The following is a 15,624-nucleotide window of genomic DNA, read 5'->3' on the forward strand; positions in this document are numbered from 1 at the left end:
AAATAACTGTAGAGGACCAGAGTCTTCTCTAGTTAGAACTAAAGCACAGCAGACATGTAGTGCCACAAGAGCTGAGGACCACAATCTTCCCTAGCAAGGAGTAATTAACTGTAGAGGACCATAGTCTTCTCTAGTTAGAAGAAAAGTCCTGTAGAGGACCATAGTCTTCTCTAGTTAGAACTAAAGCACTGCAGACATGTAATGCCACAAGAGCTGAGCTGGTTGTCTCTAGTGAGGAGTAAAGTTCTACAGAGTACCATAGTCTTCTCTGGTGAGGAATAAAGTCCTGTAGAGGATCATAGTTGTGTCCAGTTAGAAGCAAAATCCTGCAGAGGACCATAGTCTTCTCTAGATAGAACTAAAGCACTGCGGACATGTAGTGCCACAAGAGGACCACAGTCTTCTCTCGTGTGGAGTAAAGTCTTTCCTAGTGAGGAGTAAAGTCCTGTAGAGAACCATAGTAGTCTCTAGTTAGAAGAAATGTCCTGCAGAGGACCATGGTTGTCTCTAGTGAGGAGTAAAATTCTGCAGAGTACCATAGTATTCTCTGGTTAGGACTAAAGCACTGCACGCATGTAGTGCCACAAGAGCTGAGGATCACACTCATCTCTAGTAAGGAGTAAAGCCCTGCAGGCTTGTAAATCCACAAGGGTAAGGAAGCATACATCTTTTCTAGTTTGGACTGATACCCTATAGATTCGTGGTTCTCTTGTGGTACTACAAGTCTCCAGGGCAATAGTCCTCACTAGTATTGCCATAAGAGCCAGGTCTAATACCCTGTAGACCTGTAATGGAACAAGTGATGGCCCTTCCTCCGTGTATCGATACTGGATTCTGTAATACAATTGGATACAAGCAGCAGACACAGCAAGCACTAGCGCCCCCAGCAGGTGCAGGTCCTGATATATATATGATATGATATATGACATAGTCCTACGGGCAGTGACGGTGGTAGCGCTCGGTGCCCCAGGTGTCCTTACCTTTGTCTCTGTACCAGGCTGTGTACCATGACAAGGAGAAGAAACAAGTCAAACAGATCAATGTCAGCAGACTGCCATTCCTGCACCTCATCTCACATAGCAGCCCGGCCACTCCACAGAGCCCCGTCAGTAACACCTGCGCTGCCGCTTTGTCCCCGCTCTCTGCTGCCCGATGTACAGACGTAGTTGTCGCCCTGGCTGGCGGGGCGTGTAGTTATGGGCCGGTGTATACACCCCCTCACACAGCCCTGCCCGTCCGCCCGCACCACTCACTGTCCCAGCTCCTCTGCTCTGCTCGTCCCGCTGTGCCTGGACTCCGGCCCCGGCCGCACACTTCAGTGACACTGGATGGCGGCCCCTCCCTGACTTCCTCTCATTCTATTCTTTGGCGGTGTGGTAAGGAGGTAGCGATATCCTGCGCGTAGCGCTCCATTCACACATTAGCTGCCAGCGGCGCCAGGTGAGCTATAGGATCAACTCACAGGACAAGTGGGGCCGCTACACCAGCACACTGCACACCTGAAGGCATGTCTATTACTACTGGGAGGAAGGAAAGCACTCTGTCTGCAAGAAAAGCTAAGAAACTTTCTCAAGTGCCTTGTGCCCGTCTGCATGAGCTCTGCATGTTGTCAGGGAGGGGAGAAACATTTAAATCCTTAAAGGGAGTCTTGCCATTGCCTAGATCGTTTTTTTTAACTAAGCATATCATAGCCTTTAGAAAGTTTATTCTAGGTATTCCTGTCATTCATTGATCCTCGCAGCCAGTGGCGTAACTAGGAATGGCGGAGCCCCGTGGCGAACTTTTGACATCCCCCCCGACCGACCGACCGACCGACAACGAAGACCTCGACCGAACCCCTCCTCCGCATTCCTGCGCGCTCTATTATATCCCTTAGTGTCCCCTGCACACATTATTATGTCCATTAGTGGCCCCTGCACACAGTATTATGTCCCTTAGTGCCCCCTGCACACATTATTATGTCCCTTAGTGCCCCCTGCACACATTATTATGTCCCTTAGTGGCCCCTGCACACAGTATTATAGCCCATAGTGGCCCCTACACAAAGTATTATGTCCCTTAGTGGTCCCTGCACACAGTATTATGTCCCTCAGTGGCCCCTACACACAGTATTGTACCCCATAGTGGCCCCTGCACACAGTATTATGCCCCACTGTGGACACCCATAAATAATTATTATACTCTGGGGTCTTTTCAGATCCCAGAGTATAATAACCGAAGACCCGGGGGAATAAAACCATAAAAAACGACTGTTTCTTACCTGTCCCCCGGCTCCTATGCTGTCGGCATCCGCTGTCGTCCTTCTTCAATGACGTCGGACGTCACATGACCCAGGACGCAGGCCGCGGTCATGGGACGTCAGACAACTAGGCCTGAGCTGAGGCTGGCCCGGATAGTGGAGAGGTAAGTAACAGTGTTTTTTATGTTTCTTACCTCTCCCAGGCTTCCGATCATTATACTCGGGGGTCTGCAAAGACCCCTGAGTATAATGATAGTCTTTGTGGGGCCCACGGTGTCACTTACTGATCCCAGCCCTGCCAGGATGGGTAAGTAAATAGGGCCCGTTACCGGCTGGAGTAACTCCAGCGGTAACGGCCTATTAAAAAAAAAACGCAGCAGTAGCGGCTGTCGCCGGGCCCCTAATGTCCCGGGCCCTGTGGCAGCCACTTCCACTGCTACCACGGTAGTTACACCCCTGCTCGCAGCCATTCTTGAATTATACCAGTTTTCTTCATATGCTAATTAATCTTCAGAGAGCACCAGGGGCATTATCCCTGTGCTCCATGCACCCCTGTATCATCAGCCACCTCTGTTTCTCATCGCCTCCTTTTTCATCTCTTCACTGCTTCCAGAGCAGCTAATCACATACAGCAAGATTAAAATCTCGCACATTCGCTATCTGTGACTAGCTGCTCCCTTTTTCAAGAAGGGAAAGGTGAGAAACATAGGTGGCTGATGATGCAGGGATGCTCGGGGCACAGGGATAACTCCCCTGTTCATCCTTAAAAAATTAAGAAAATTGGTATAATTCAAATTGGCTGCGAGGATCAATGAATGAAAGGTATCCCTAAAATAGCCTTTCTAAAGGCTATGTAAAGATATGCTTAGTTTAAAAACACCGCTAGAAAGCTGACAGCGCGTCCCATTCTGTGCCCTCGGTGAAGTGCTATTGGTGCCTTCTCCGCTTACTAAAGTCCACCACCATCTCCTTGGTCTTCCCAGCATTAATCCTGAGGTGATTCTGCTGCCACCATTCAACAAAATTCCGGTTTAAGTCTCTGTATTCCCTATCGTCACCATCAGTGATAAGGCCTACTATTGCAGCTGGATGAGTTGTGCCTAAAGTCAGCAGTGCACAGTGTGAAGAGAATTGGAGCAAGAACTGTACCTTGTGGTGCCCCCGTACTACAGATCACAGTGTTAGGTCGGGTTCACACAATGTATTTTGGCACGTAATGTGGCACATAGACGCCGCGGGAGCTTTTGCGGGCCGTATCCGCTATTTTGCGGCCGTGATTTTGCGGCGGCCGCAAAATAGCGCCGCGTATACGGTCCCGGCTCCCATTGAAATCAATGGGAGCGTATACGGCCCGCAAAAGTTCCCGCGGTGTCTACGTGCCACATTACGTGCCAAAATACATCGTGTGAACCCGGCCTTAGACACACAGTCCCGGGCTCTCACATACTGAGGGCGGTTTGTCAGGTAGTCTAGGATCCAGTAGGGCAGGTGATGGTCCACTCCACCAAGGTTCAGCTTCTCCCTCAGTAGCCCTGGCTGAATGGTGTTGAACGCATTGGAGAAATCAAAGAACATTATTCTCACAGTGTTCCCGGGTTTCTCCAGGTGAGAGAGAACTCTGTGAAGAAGGTGGATGATGGCATCACTACAGAAAATATTTACACTAGGTGACTGGTTATATGTGTTTCTCCATTCAGTTTCCTATATACATATATATATATATATATATATATATATATACAGTATTTATATATATGAATGAGATGTCTTTTGAGCTTGTGGTTACATAACCACTTTATTGGCCTTAGTTACTAAGGGTACTCTTGCCAGCTCTCCTATAAACAGGCACAGTTTGATCAGCTAAGCTTGCACACTTAGTTTGGTAAAGAAGCAGATAAGCTGCTGTCAGATAACATGGGGTGTTTAGGTCTCCAGGGAACAAATGATCAGGCAAATAAAATAGATAGGAGATATGTTACAACCACAGTGTGTGATGCTGGTCTAAAGGTTACAAGACACATTAGATGAGCTGCAAATAAACCTGTTGATATCGGCAGGACTGGACAACCATCTAATGTGTAAAGAGGTATTCTGGTGCTCCCTAATGGCAGATATCAGAGGAAAGAAGGATTGGGCTGTTGGATTTCAGCATGTTCAATCCTTTTGTTCTGATAAAAGACAGGCAACCATCTGAGGTATAAAGTGGCACCTTGTTATGTTCTCTCTATTAAGAACACGTGTATGGGATGGTCGGGAGGAATAGCTATCGGTCAAATGGACATTGAGCTCAGAGCTAACTGAGGCAGTTTCACAGAAGCCCACTGATGTAATTGGGGTTATTTATCATTTGCACCTTTTTTTGGCTATAGTTTTACTATGGTGCTTATTCATGTAGGTACACCTCTTTGTTAAATGTTGTACATGTGTTAGGTAGTTTAGACACACCTTTATAAGCTATGTGCACTTTGCCCCTTTGATGTTAAAAAAGAGCGCTACTGTCCCTTTTAAAAGCAGTCTAATCTGATGGGCTTTTTAAGGCTGCCCATGTACTAGGGTGCATTTGAGCCTTTTTTGCCCCTTTTTTTTTAAAAAAAAAAAAAAGCTTAAGTCATAAATACAGCATGAAATTTCCAATTAGGCCATGCCCCTTTTCCCAACAAAAAGTGATAGTGGTGAGGGCAGCATAACATCTGGGAAAAAAGGCACAAATGCTTCATAAATAAAGCCAAGAATGGCTACAAAAGAAATGGGGTATATATAGGAAGCTCTTAAACTTCTACCTTTTGCTCAATGAACTCCTGGCTTTGGCTCAAGAAAATGCAAAAAATCTGCAACAAAAAAAGCTGCGTTTCCGCAAAGTGGGGCTTCAGCCTAAAGGCTCAATTTACACCAAAAATAGGTGCAAGTAGCTTAATAAATGAGCCCCACTGAGTTCATTTCAGCTCAGTCAAATTAAGAATTGTAAAATCAGCTGATACACACACCAAGTTTCTTGTCCTGAATTCAGCCATGTACAACCTTCACCACCTTATCATTTATATTTGACTTTTTAGAATAACATGCTACATGTGTTTTTTTGTTTGTTTTTTTTTTTTTTTAAAAAAGTAGATTGTGAGCCCCACACATAGCTCACATTGTACATTTTTCCCTATCAGTATGTCTTTTTTGGAATATGGGATGGAAATCCATGCAAACACAGGGAGAACATACAAACTCCTTGCAGATTTATTTATTTTTTTTTGCCCATGGCAGGATTTGAACACCAGGACTCCAATGCTGCAGTGCTAACCACTGAGCCACCATGTGGCCCCTACCATGCTACATGTGTGTACATGAGGATTAACACTATTTCTAGTCATTATATGACTTATGTTCTGAGTTTTACAGTTTTTCCCTATCCATGTTGTATTTGGAAATTACATTCCCCTCTAAACTGGTGGGTAGAGACTAGCTGCCATGCACTGCACACAGTAGGTAGGTGTCTCTAACTCAGAAGCAGCCCCAGGACGATGCAGGACATATATAGAGAAGTAGTGATGTGAGGAAAGTACTTTGGTTGTAATAGAAACCTTCTATTCATCTCTACCCTTAGCCTTAGACCTGTAGTTGGATTGTGATTGAACAGCTTGGACGGCTTATGGATGACATGTGCGTTCCACCTGTACCTCCACGGCCCCATTCACTATAAGCCCTGGTCACAAAATGGATAGGTATAGGACCTGCCCTAAGTTTTTTCTTAGGCTCACTGCCAGATACACAAGCCTCTGATAATGCACAGGCACGTGTAAGCAGAAGCAAAAATAGAAATATATAAGTCAGTGTGTTAGCTATAAAAAACACTGACAAAGCACACGGCTTTGGCCTCATACTAAAAATGTGCTTATCCCAGACAACTCCTTTACGTTTCCCATGCCTACCAGCCAAACTTTGGCTGGGTCTGTTAAGTCAGTCAGTAGTTTGATATACATTGCCAAAGGCTGAGACAAAGTATTTTAACGTGACACTGTGTTTGTGACAGGCTCTGTGTCAGGGGCGGATCCAGGGCAGTGTGAGCCGGGCAACCGCCCAGGGCCCAGCGCAGCCCCGCAGCGCGACCCGGACCTAACAAAATGGTTCCGGTCGGCATGTCCCGATTTTAGCTGAATACTTAGGTGTCACAGTTCAGCTCCTGCTTTAACGCTGCACTCCGGCATTTGTAGTCGCGATGTGATAACGTCACATCGCGCCTACTATATATGTATGAGTGAGACTGCGGAGAGAGCGGCGGGGGAGCGAGGGAAGGTGAGGGTGGTTTTTTTTGTGTTAAACTTTAAGATGGAACATAATGTACGGGGCCCATGAAACTGGGGGCAGATTGGCATGACACTGGGGCAGATGAAGCGGGGGAGAACGGCATGACATTGGGGCAGATGAAGGGGGGAGAACGGCATGACACTGAAGTAGATGAAGGGGGGAGAACGGCATGACACTGGAGCAGATGAAGGGGGGAGAACGGCATGACACTGGAGCAGAGACGGGGGTACATGAAACTGTGGGCAGATGAAGGGGGGAACGGCATGACACTAGGGCAGATGAAGGGGGGGAGAAGGGCATGACACTGGAGCAGATGAAGGGGGGAGAACAGCATGACACTGGGGCAGAGACGGGGGGACATGAAACTGTGGTCAAATGAAGGGGGGAACGGCATGAAACTGGGCAGAAACGGGGGGACATGAAACTGGGGACAGAGATGGAGGGGGGACATGAAACTAGGGGCAGATGAAGGGTGTATATGAAACTGGGGGAGAGATGGAGAGGGCACATATAATTTACGGGTGACTAGGAGGATTATACTGTGTGGAAGCACATGAAAAATGAATGAGAATGGGCGGAGTCAACACAAAAGTGGGCGGAGCCAAGTTTGCCACGTCGCATACAGCGCGCCGCACATTTTCTCCCTCTTTCTAATCTTCAAAAGTTGGGAGGTATGGGTTACAAGCGCGAGGCTTAGTGGGCGGGTTTTCATATGCAAAGCCAGCAGCGAGATGACGTTGCTTCTATGCCGCTGGCCTTGCGTGCGCGCTCCCAATGCAGCTAATAGTACACAAATAAGGTCAGTTTTAGAAGTTGGTCAAGCACAGCTAGCTAGTTAAAAAAAAACGCTTCAAAAACGCATTTTTTGGGCTAATGTTTTCAAAAATGTATTTCATACCCCCCAGACACCCCGGTAAGTAGGGCCCCGCCAAAGTCAATTGCTCAGGGCCCTGCAAAGCCTGGATCCGCCACTGCTCTGTGTTCTCATTTCTAGCACCTGTTTCTTTATGATTCCCTGGTTTACTGCTTTTTGGCTTGATCTCTTGGTTGGTGCATCAATGGTCATATCCATACATGCTTAGGTGTTAATAAACATGTCCTGGATTATGTTACTGCATAAGTGGTGGGCTAGATAGTGTGCTTATTATAAAGCTACGTGGTAGATGTACCATCCGTGGTGAATAGGAACCTATCGTGCATCATGGGACCCTGGAGACCAAACACGTACGTGGCAAGGCTGGGCTAAGATCACAGGGAGTAAGCCACATTTCCAATACAATATAGCATGTCTCAATTAGCCGTATTACTGTGAAGGGCAGAAATCACCCCACCCCTACCCCAGTGGGACTGGTTTGAGCTGTCACTGGATCCAATTCTGAGGAGAGTGTAAGGTCCAACAGCAGAGCCCTAGATGGCAGCCTTAGTACATCTAGCCAAGGGCCCCGTATGCTTTCAAGTTTAACCTATGCATATCGATTCCCATGAAAAGTCAATGCTAGCCTGATTAATGTATTCAGTTTGGTACAGAGTTCTTTTCTGGTTGGAATGGTGGGCTGGATCCAGTGTTGGACAATATTTCCTAGCCTGATAGAGGATTCGGGACATTCCAACACAAATGGGCGTAGAAGACACCCTAGAATCCAGCAGACCCAATAAACAACTTTAGGAGATGTGTTTAGAGATACTCCATATACCCTGTAAATAAGTGACAGAACAGTGGAACAAAAAGGTGTCACCTTGTCACAGTCCCAAAACATATGAAAGAAGTGATCTCTGGTAGTACCGCAGCATCGGCACTAGGGATCCCATCGTATCCAGTGTCAAAAAAAGCAGGTCAGGTTTTATATGCTCTGTGTACTAAAAGCAGCTGGGAATATCTCTGTGCCACACTATGAGAGAGTAGTGGAGTCTGTTGTAGCACCTCACTCCACTCTTGATCCGTGAGGGGACCTATATCTCTTACCCATTTAACCCTGGCTTGGATAGGGAAATGAAGTAAGGGCATCATGTGTGTTTCTGTCAAACAATGGCTGGTTGAAACTGTCGCAATCACTGGAAGACAGCACATTGTTTGTTCTTCTCCCTGAGGCCTCACAAATTCCACGCTATCACCGTAATAACATGTGCCAAAGGGACAGCCAAAAATGTAACATTTGGGCAGACATGAAAATTATTACAGCTAGCAAGCTTCTGGCTCTGCTACGAAGGTCCTGGAAATGTGGATGACTCTTGCCTGCAAGAACACATTGACCCATGAAATAAGTGCATTACATACAGTTCCCCTGCACATTAGGGAATAGTGGTTCTCCTTAAACATGAGATTAGAAGGGGTAATCATGAAACTTAACTGCAGGTCCACCAGAGAATGGTCTTTCCAACCATTTATCTCAGCCAGCGTATGCAAGTTCCATGGAAGCAGCATGAGCCAAAAAGTACAAAAATGCTCATTTTTGGCGCGGCTCTCTGAGCAGCTCATCGCTATGTTTCAGCATAAGAGGAGGATGACCAGGGCGATCAGACCTGACCAGGAACAGACTGTATATAGATGGATGGCATTTAGTTTTGCACATGACATAATATTATTAATCCTGGAGATAACAGTAGACACGGACAGAAATGGAGATTTCCAAAAGGATGGAATGTATATGCGAGCAGCTAACAATATAAATTATCTCTATTAAGGGTTTCGCTGTTCGCTCACCGAAATTCCAGGAAAAACAGCTTGGGGACGGCATGCCAGCGGTCAGTTTAAAAACCTACAGACACAAAGTCCTGCGTGTCAGACTTTGTGTCCATGCCAAAAAAAAAACAATGTAGACACAATAGAGACTGCTGTGGTCCGATCTTAGACTCTGCCTCCTCACAGACGAGCCTCCGGCAGAACCAGCGTTGATTGGCCGAATGCTGTACACTGGCCAATCAACGCTGATCTATTCATTCCTATGAGAAAAAGTAAGCTCGCTCGTAACAGCAAGCTGCCAGCTCTCCCGGCTAGCAAGGACGAGCCTGCTGCAGAACCTTGATTTGTATAGCATTAGGCACACTGTATAGCATTCGGCCAATCAACGCTGGCTCTGAATCGAATATTTACGGTGGATAGCAGCAGTAATATTCGATCGAGTACAAATATTTTGAATACCGTAGTATTCAATCAAATACCTACTCGATCGAATACTACTCGCTCATCTCTAATTGTGATGCATCCTATTTTCAAGATCATCATCTTTATTGGGCTGTGTTCACATCTTAGTTTGGCTTACCATACAAAATCAGTTTATTGAAACTGCCTTAAAATCCTCAAAAGCTGATTTCAAATGGTTCATTTTAAAACTTATTGTTTTCAATGGGTTGTAAAAGCCATCCGTAGGTGAACGTTTGGAGCATTTGTGTCTGGTACCTGCTCTTTTTGGGCGTAAAAAAAAAAGTCAGACTTGCAGGACTTTTTCTTCGTACAAAAATAAAGATACCAGATGGATAGCAACCTATCCATTTTTTTTTTTTTTTTTAACATTGAGGTCTATGGAAAGTGGATTACAAACAGATAGTAATTAGTTTGTGTCTGCTTTGCAAACATTTTTTTTCCTCTGCACATGCTCAGAAAGAAGAAGGGGGAAGAAAAGAAAAAAAAATAGACTTGTCAAAACTGACACAAATGGTCAGTTTTTTAAACAGACACTCATTGACTAATCCGTCTAAAAAGAAGGATTTGGGTATCTGCCATGTAACCGTTTGGAGTCCTTTTTGAACCAAATGTTTAAAAAAAAAAAAAAAAAGATTTGCAAGTGGACGGATACAGGCACATGAATGTTATGAATGAATTTAGCACTTCATATCTCTGTGCGGTCAGTGGTAGTATTTGCATAGCTCCCAACCATTCCAGATCCAGCGAGACAGCAGTGTAAAATCGGTACTGTCCTGCCGGATCCAGGATGGTTGGAAGCTATGCACCTGAAGTGTCCCGGATAGCTTTCGGTTTGTCCCGCTATGCACCTGAAGTATTTTGCTGTTAAACTTTGCCCCTTCCATCAGCTCTTATCTCACAGTAGGGTAAAGACTAAATGGTAGATACTAAATCCTAGTGGGCTAAAGGACCTCTGATAACATCATTACCGTGGGGGCGGAGCTATTCTAGATTGTACAGGACAGTGTGGGTGTTACACAGAAAGAGGAAGTTGCTGGAAATGAAGACTGAGGGAAGGTAAGGAGGAGAGAAGAGACAGTATGTGTGAACAAGAGGGGGGAACTGGGGGCAGATGTAGGGGTAATTAAACTGAAGGCAGCAATTAAACTAGGGCAGATGAAGGGGACACTAAGCTGGTAGCAGATGAAAAGTGGAAATTAAATTGGTTGCAGATGAAGGGGGTGCATTAAGCTGGTGGGAGATGAAAGGGGACATTAAGTTGCTGACAGATGAAGGGGGGAATTAAACTGGTGGCAGATGAAGGGGGACAGTAAACTGGGGACAGATGGTGAGGGGCATTAAAATGGAAACAGGTGGGGGGACATTAAACTGGGGACAGATCAAGGATAACATAATCCTTTAATAGTCCCACCATGGGGAAATTCAGCGTGTTACAGCAGCATGGATAATACAGGAGTGAACATTAAACTGGTGGAGGGGCAGATGGAGGGTGACATTAAACTGGGGGCAACTGGAGAAGGACTTTAAACTGTAAGAGGTGTAGCTGGAGGGGGACATGTAAACTAAATACATTTAGAAGTGTTTTGAGTGATTTCTGTGTTTCTCTGGGAGCTTTTGGGATCTTCTGCATTTGTTTACATGGTTAGCTTCCTGTTCTGCTTTTCTACAACTACCATGTTGCCTTGTGATTCACTCAAAGATGACTCCATCCCCCTCCCCCTGCTTTTCTCTTCCCCCTTTTTCTCCCCCCTCCCATTTCCCTAGCTAGCTCGCCCACTACTAGTCCTTCTTAAAGAGGACCTTTCACCATTTTGCCCATAGGCAGTTCTATATACTGCCGGAAAGCTGACAGTGCGCTGAATTCAGCACACTGTCGGCTTTCCCGATCTGTGCCCGGTGTGAAGAGCTTACGGTCCCGGTACCGTAGCTCTTCTATGGTCAGAAGGGCGTTTCTGACTGTTAGCCAGAGACATCCTTCTTCACAGCACAGCCAATCGCGCTGTGCTGTGAGAGCCGGGAGGAATGCCCCCTCCCTCCCTGATAATGCTCGTCTATGGACGAGTACTGCGAGCAGAGGGAGGGGGCATTCCTCCTGGCTCTCACAGCACAGCGCGATTGGCTGTGCTGTGAAGAAGGACGTCTCTGGCTAACTGTCAGAAACGCCCTTCTGACCATAGAAGAGCTACGGTACCGGGACCGTAAGCTCTTCACACCGGGCCCAGATCAGGAAAGCCGACAGTGTGCTGAACTCAGCGCACTGTCAGCTTTCCGGCAGTATATAGAACTGCCTGTGGGCAAAATGGTGAAAGGTCCTCTTTAACTCACCTCCCACCCTGCACCACTACCCCATATTTACCAGTCTTCAGGGGAGGACCTTCTGGGCACAGGACTTCACTTGTTCTGGGCAGCCAGCACCTCCTTGATGTCTGCCAGCTGCTCAAGTATGGGCAATAGAGCCGGAATGCAAGCATGCCCATCGATAATGTCCTGTGCCCAGAAAATCTGGACAGGAAGACAGGTAAGTATGACGGGATGCAGTGGGGGATGGGTGGAGTGTGTGTGTGGGGGGGGTAGTATTGGTGACGTTCTGTTTACGGTCCTGGGGATTTAAGTAAATATAGCTTTTTGTACAGTAAGTAATTTAGAAGGTAGGCGGGGAAGGGGGGGGGGGGTAGGTTGCGGTATAAATCTTGTGGCCAACCTGAAAGTATCTCAATGTGCATATAGGTTTTGTTGCCACAGAAATACCGCATCCAAGTGAACTAATGGCAAATGAAGATATTGCAAAAAATGGCATGTCAAATCAAGTAATAAAGAACAGTCTTACCAAATTGCTGGAGGGAATGGGGAATTCAGGATGAAAGATGTCCAGCCACCACTTACCCTAGTAACACCCTGCTTGTATCCACTACACCCCAATAAGAGCTCCTGCCCTAACAAGCTCATTGAATCAGCTCACTAGGCAGTCAGCCAGTTTCATTTGGTTTCTTTAGCGTATCCATATGATTTGTATTGCACTGATCCTGACAGGGCAGTAGAATTTAATTCACCTGTTTAAGCTAGCTAGGTAGTCCCCTGATGACTCTTTTGCCCCCAAGAAGAAATGCACATAGGGACTAATAGGTGTTTTTGAGGGCTATCTGTAGCTAAGTATAAGTAGCTCTTATTGGGGTGTAGTGGATATGGTGACTGAAATCAGGGAGGGCAGCATAAAAAGGCTGATAAGTTGTGGAACCTGTCAACCTTTTCATGCTGTCTTCCCTGATTTCAGCAGCCTGACACCTATGTATTAATGCTGTAGTTTACTGAGAGAGCTCGCAGTGAGGAGTCCCATATAATTCTGATATGCAGATATCACTGATTGACGTATTTCTTCCTATTACTGTGCATAGACAGAAATCTGGTCATAGTCCGTTATAATTATTTTGCCATGAGCTGTCAGCCATACCTCAGCCAGAATGAATTATGAGCCTGTTTATGTTAGTTGCAAATTTTCTTTCTGCAGAACAGGTTTTTGCATTTGAACATGAGACAGGAAGATAATGGACCAAGTAGATAAACAGTGGTGCATACAGGATCCTACATAACCATACACGACAACCATCCAAACACAACAAATGCTATAAATGTGCTTTGAACAGCCCTGCTGGTTACACACACCCTTCCGTAACCAAAACCAAAGCCAAAGTACCTCATTTGTACAAAATCTCTTTCACTATTTGTAAGTTTTAATTATTTGCATGCTTATGGCATTTATTTCTTTAGTTCTGTTTATACATGAAGGTTATTTACATGTTCTATGGCCATTGCTTTGTATAAACCACAAATCTATTAATGCATGAAAACTTCTCCCTATACGACTGGGGATGCTCAGGCAGTGCCCATAGAGGGTTAGCCACTGGGAACTTGCCTGCAGCTAACCCACTGAATGTACAGTAGCAGCATAGTGAATGTGAATCTACATATCTGCTCCAAGTGCTGCAACTAAAACTCACAGTGCAAAATGACCTGCGTGCACTATGACAATTACTACTGCAGGTTTTACCTTACCTTTATGGCCTTGTGCATGTAGCCAGGTTATGAATAAACAGCACAGATGATACATGGATAACATCGGTGTGCAGCCCATACCTTCAGGACCCCATTCACTAAGGTCAGTGAGCACGGGCTACAAAAACAGACAAGACTAAGACCTGTACTGAAATTTTCTCAAGGCCCCATATAAAGGACCCTGGAAATACATGGTTTTGTATATGGGGCCATAGAAATTAATGGTTCAGTATGATAGCTGTGAAAACATGGTCATGTGCATGAGTTCAAAGGGTGCATTCACACTGAGTAAACGCTAGCTTATTTTGTAGAGTAAAATTACACTTGTAAATTTTGCTATCCCATTGACTTCAATGACATTTTACAGGCGTATTTTTACAGGCGTATTTTTTACAGGCGTATTTTTACACTTGTAAAAAAATATCATTGAAGTCAATGGGATAGAAAAATTTACAAGTGTAATTTTACTCTACAAAATAAGCTAGCGTTTACTCAGTGTGAATGCACCCTGAGGGTGCATTCACACTACGGAACGCCAGCGTGTATCAGAGCCGTACACGCCGGCGTTACAGCAGGGCTGCCGGACACTTCCCATTCATTTCTATGGGAGCCGGCATGCGAGCGCTCCCCATAGAAATGAATGGACTGCTTTTTTCCATTCATTTCTATGGGGAGTGCTCGCATGCCGGCTCCCATAGAAATGAATGGGAAGTGTCCGGCAGCCCTGCTGTCACGCCGGCGTGTACGGCTCTGATACACGCTGGCGTTCCGTAGTGTGAATGCACCCTAAGAATGTAAAATAATGTTGCACAAATAAGCTAGAAAAGTTGCAAAATGCATAAAAGTTACAAACATTTCCGTCATGCTTTTTCTATGGCTTACAGATAATGACCATGTGGCCTTACATTGTTGTTGGCAGCTACAGCAGGCCCCCAAACAGAAACCTGAATGCAGGTGTGAATCCAGTGTAATTTAACAGGCTAAATTATCAACGTTAATGTAGATGAAGGTCATAACATAAATATGCTTTCCTTCCTTATTTACTCACAGATTACAAAGCATACTTCACTTAAGGAAATCCACTCATATTTTCATACCAGAAATGCCAATCCATTGCTTGTGTTGATACTTCCTTATAAGTGTTTCCTTTGTCTGTAATTTTAGTCATGCTGACAGTTTTTTTTATTAATAATAAAGATATGTTCACACTACCGATATTTAACCCGTAGACGTGGCTATTTTGGCTATTTTCGTCCCTTTATCTGAGCTGCAGTCACATTAATTAAACCTGTGATTTATATCTGCTCCTGTAGAAGTGATAAGAGCTGGAATCTCCATGCTTAAGTCACTGTCTGGGCTTACACTGTGATAAGGGAGGCTTTTAGGACTTTTATCATCACTTTTATCTACAAAATGTAACTCTTTCTAGTGATGATAGTAAAGTGAAAGTGCTTCCCATTTACTTTGTGCTAGCAGAACTCGCTCCCCTGCCAGCCCCCACCATCACCTACTTCATGGATGTCTGTCTCAGCAGGGAACCTAGCTAGAGATACCACTAGCAGTTTACAGCCCTCTACTATATTAAACTACTGGCTAATTTACACATGGACCAGAGGTCCAGAAAATAAGCCATATTAATATAAAATCCATATAAAACCAAATTTTTTGTTGAAAAACTATATAAATGTGTAGCTCCTGTGATCAGAAGAACTAGGAAAGCAAATTTTAATATGTAATATTAAATATTAATATGCAATAGTATATATATATATATATATTATTTAGTTTTAGGTAAAAGAAACAAAATTCACATTTTTTTTCACACTTTATACCATTCTTCTACTTCTAGTGAAAAAAAGTTTTCAACTTAATTAACAAATAAGACTAGTCATGTGGCTGA

The 15,624-nt window shown here is 44.9% G+C and overlaps 1 protein-coding gene across 1 annotated transcript in view; it reads right to left on the bottom strand.

The window, feature by feature from the left end:
• The window catches only part of MGAT4D (MGAT4 family member D), a 77,341-nt gene extending 76,131 nt beyond the window's left edge, over positions 1-1,210 (bottom strand). Inside the window, exon 1 of the mRNA XM_075284985.1 lies at positions 981-1,210. Within this exon, the coding sequence (XP_075141086.1) occupies positions 981-1,071 (91 nt within the window). The 5' untranslated portion in view covers positions 1,072-1,210. The remainder of the gene's footprint in view (positions 1-980) is intronic.
• Between the last annotated feature and the right edge of the window lie 14,414 nt (positions 1,211-15,624).

The sequence above is a fragment of the Leptodactylus fuscus genome, chromosome 1, assembly GCF_031893055.1.
Source record: "Leptodactylus fuscus isolate aLepFus1 chromosome 1, aLepFus1.hap2, whole genome shotgun sequence".
NCBI classification, from domain to species: Eukaryota; Metazoa; Chordata; class Amphibia; order Anura; family Leptodactylidae; genus Leptodactylus; species Leptodactylus fuscus.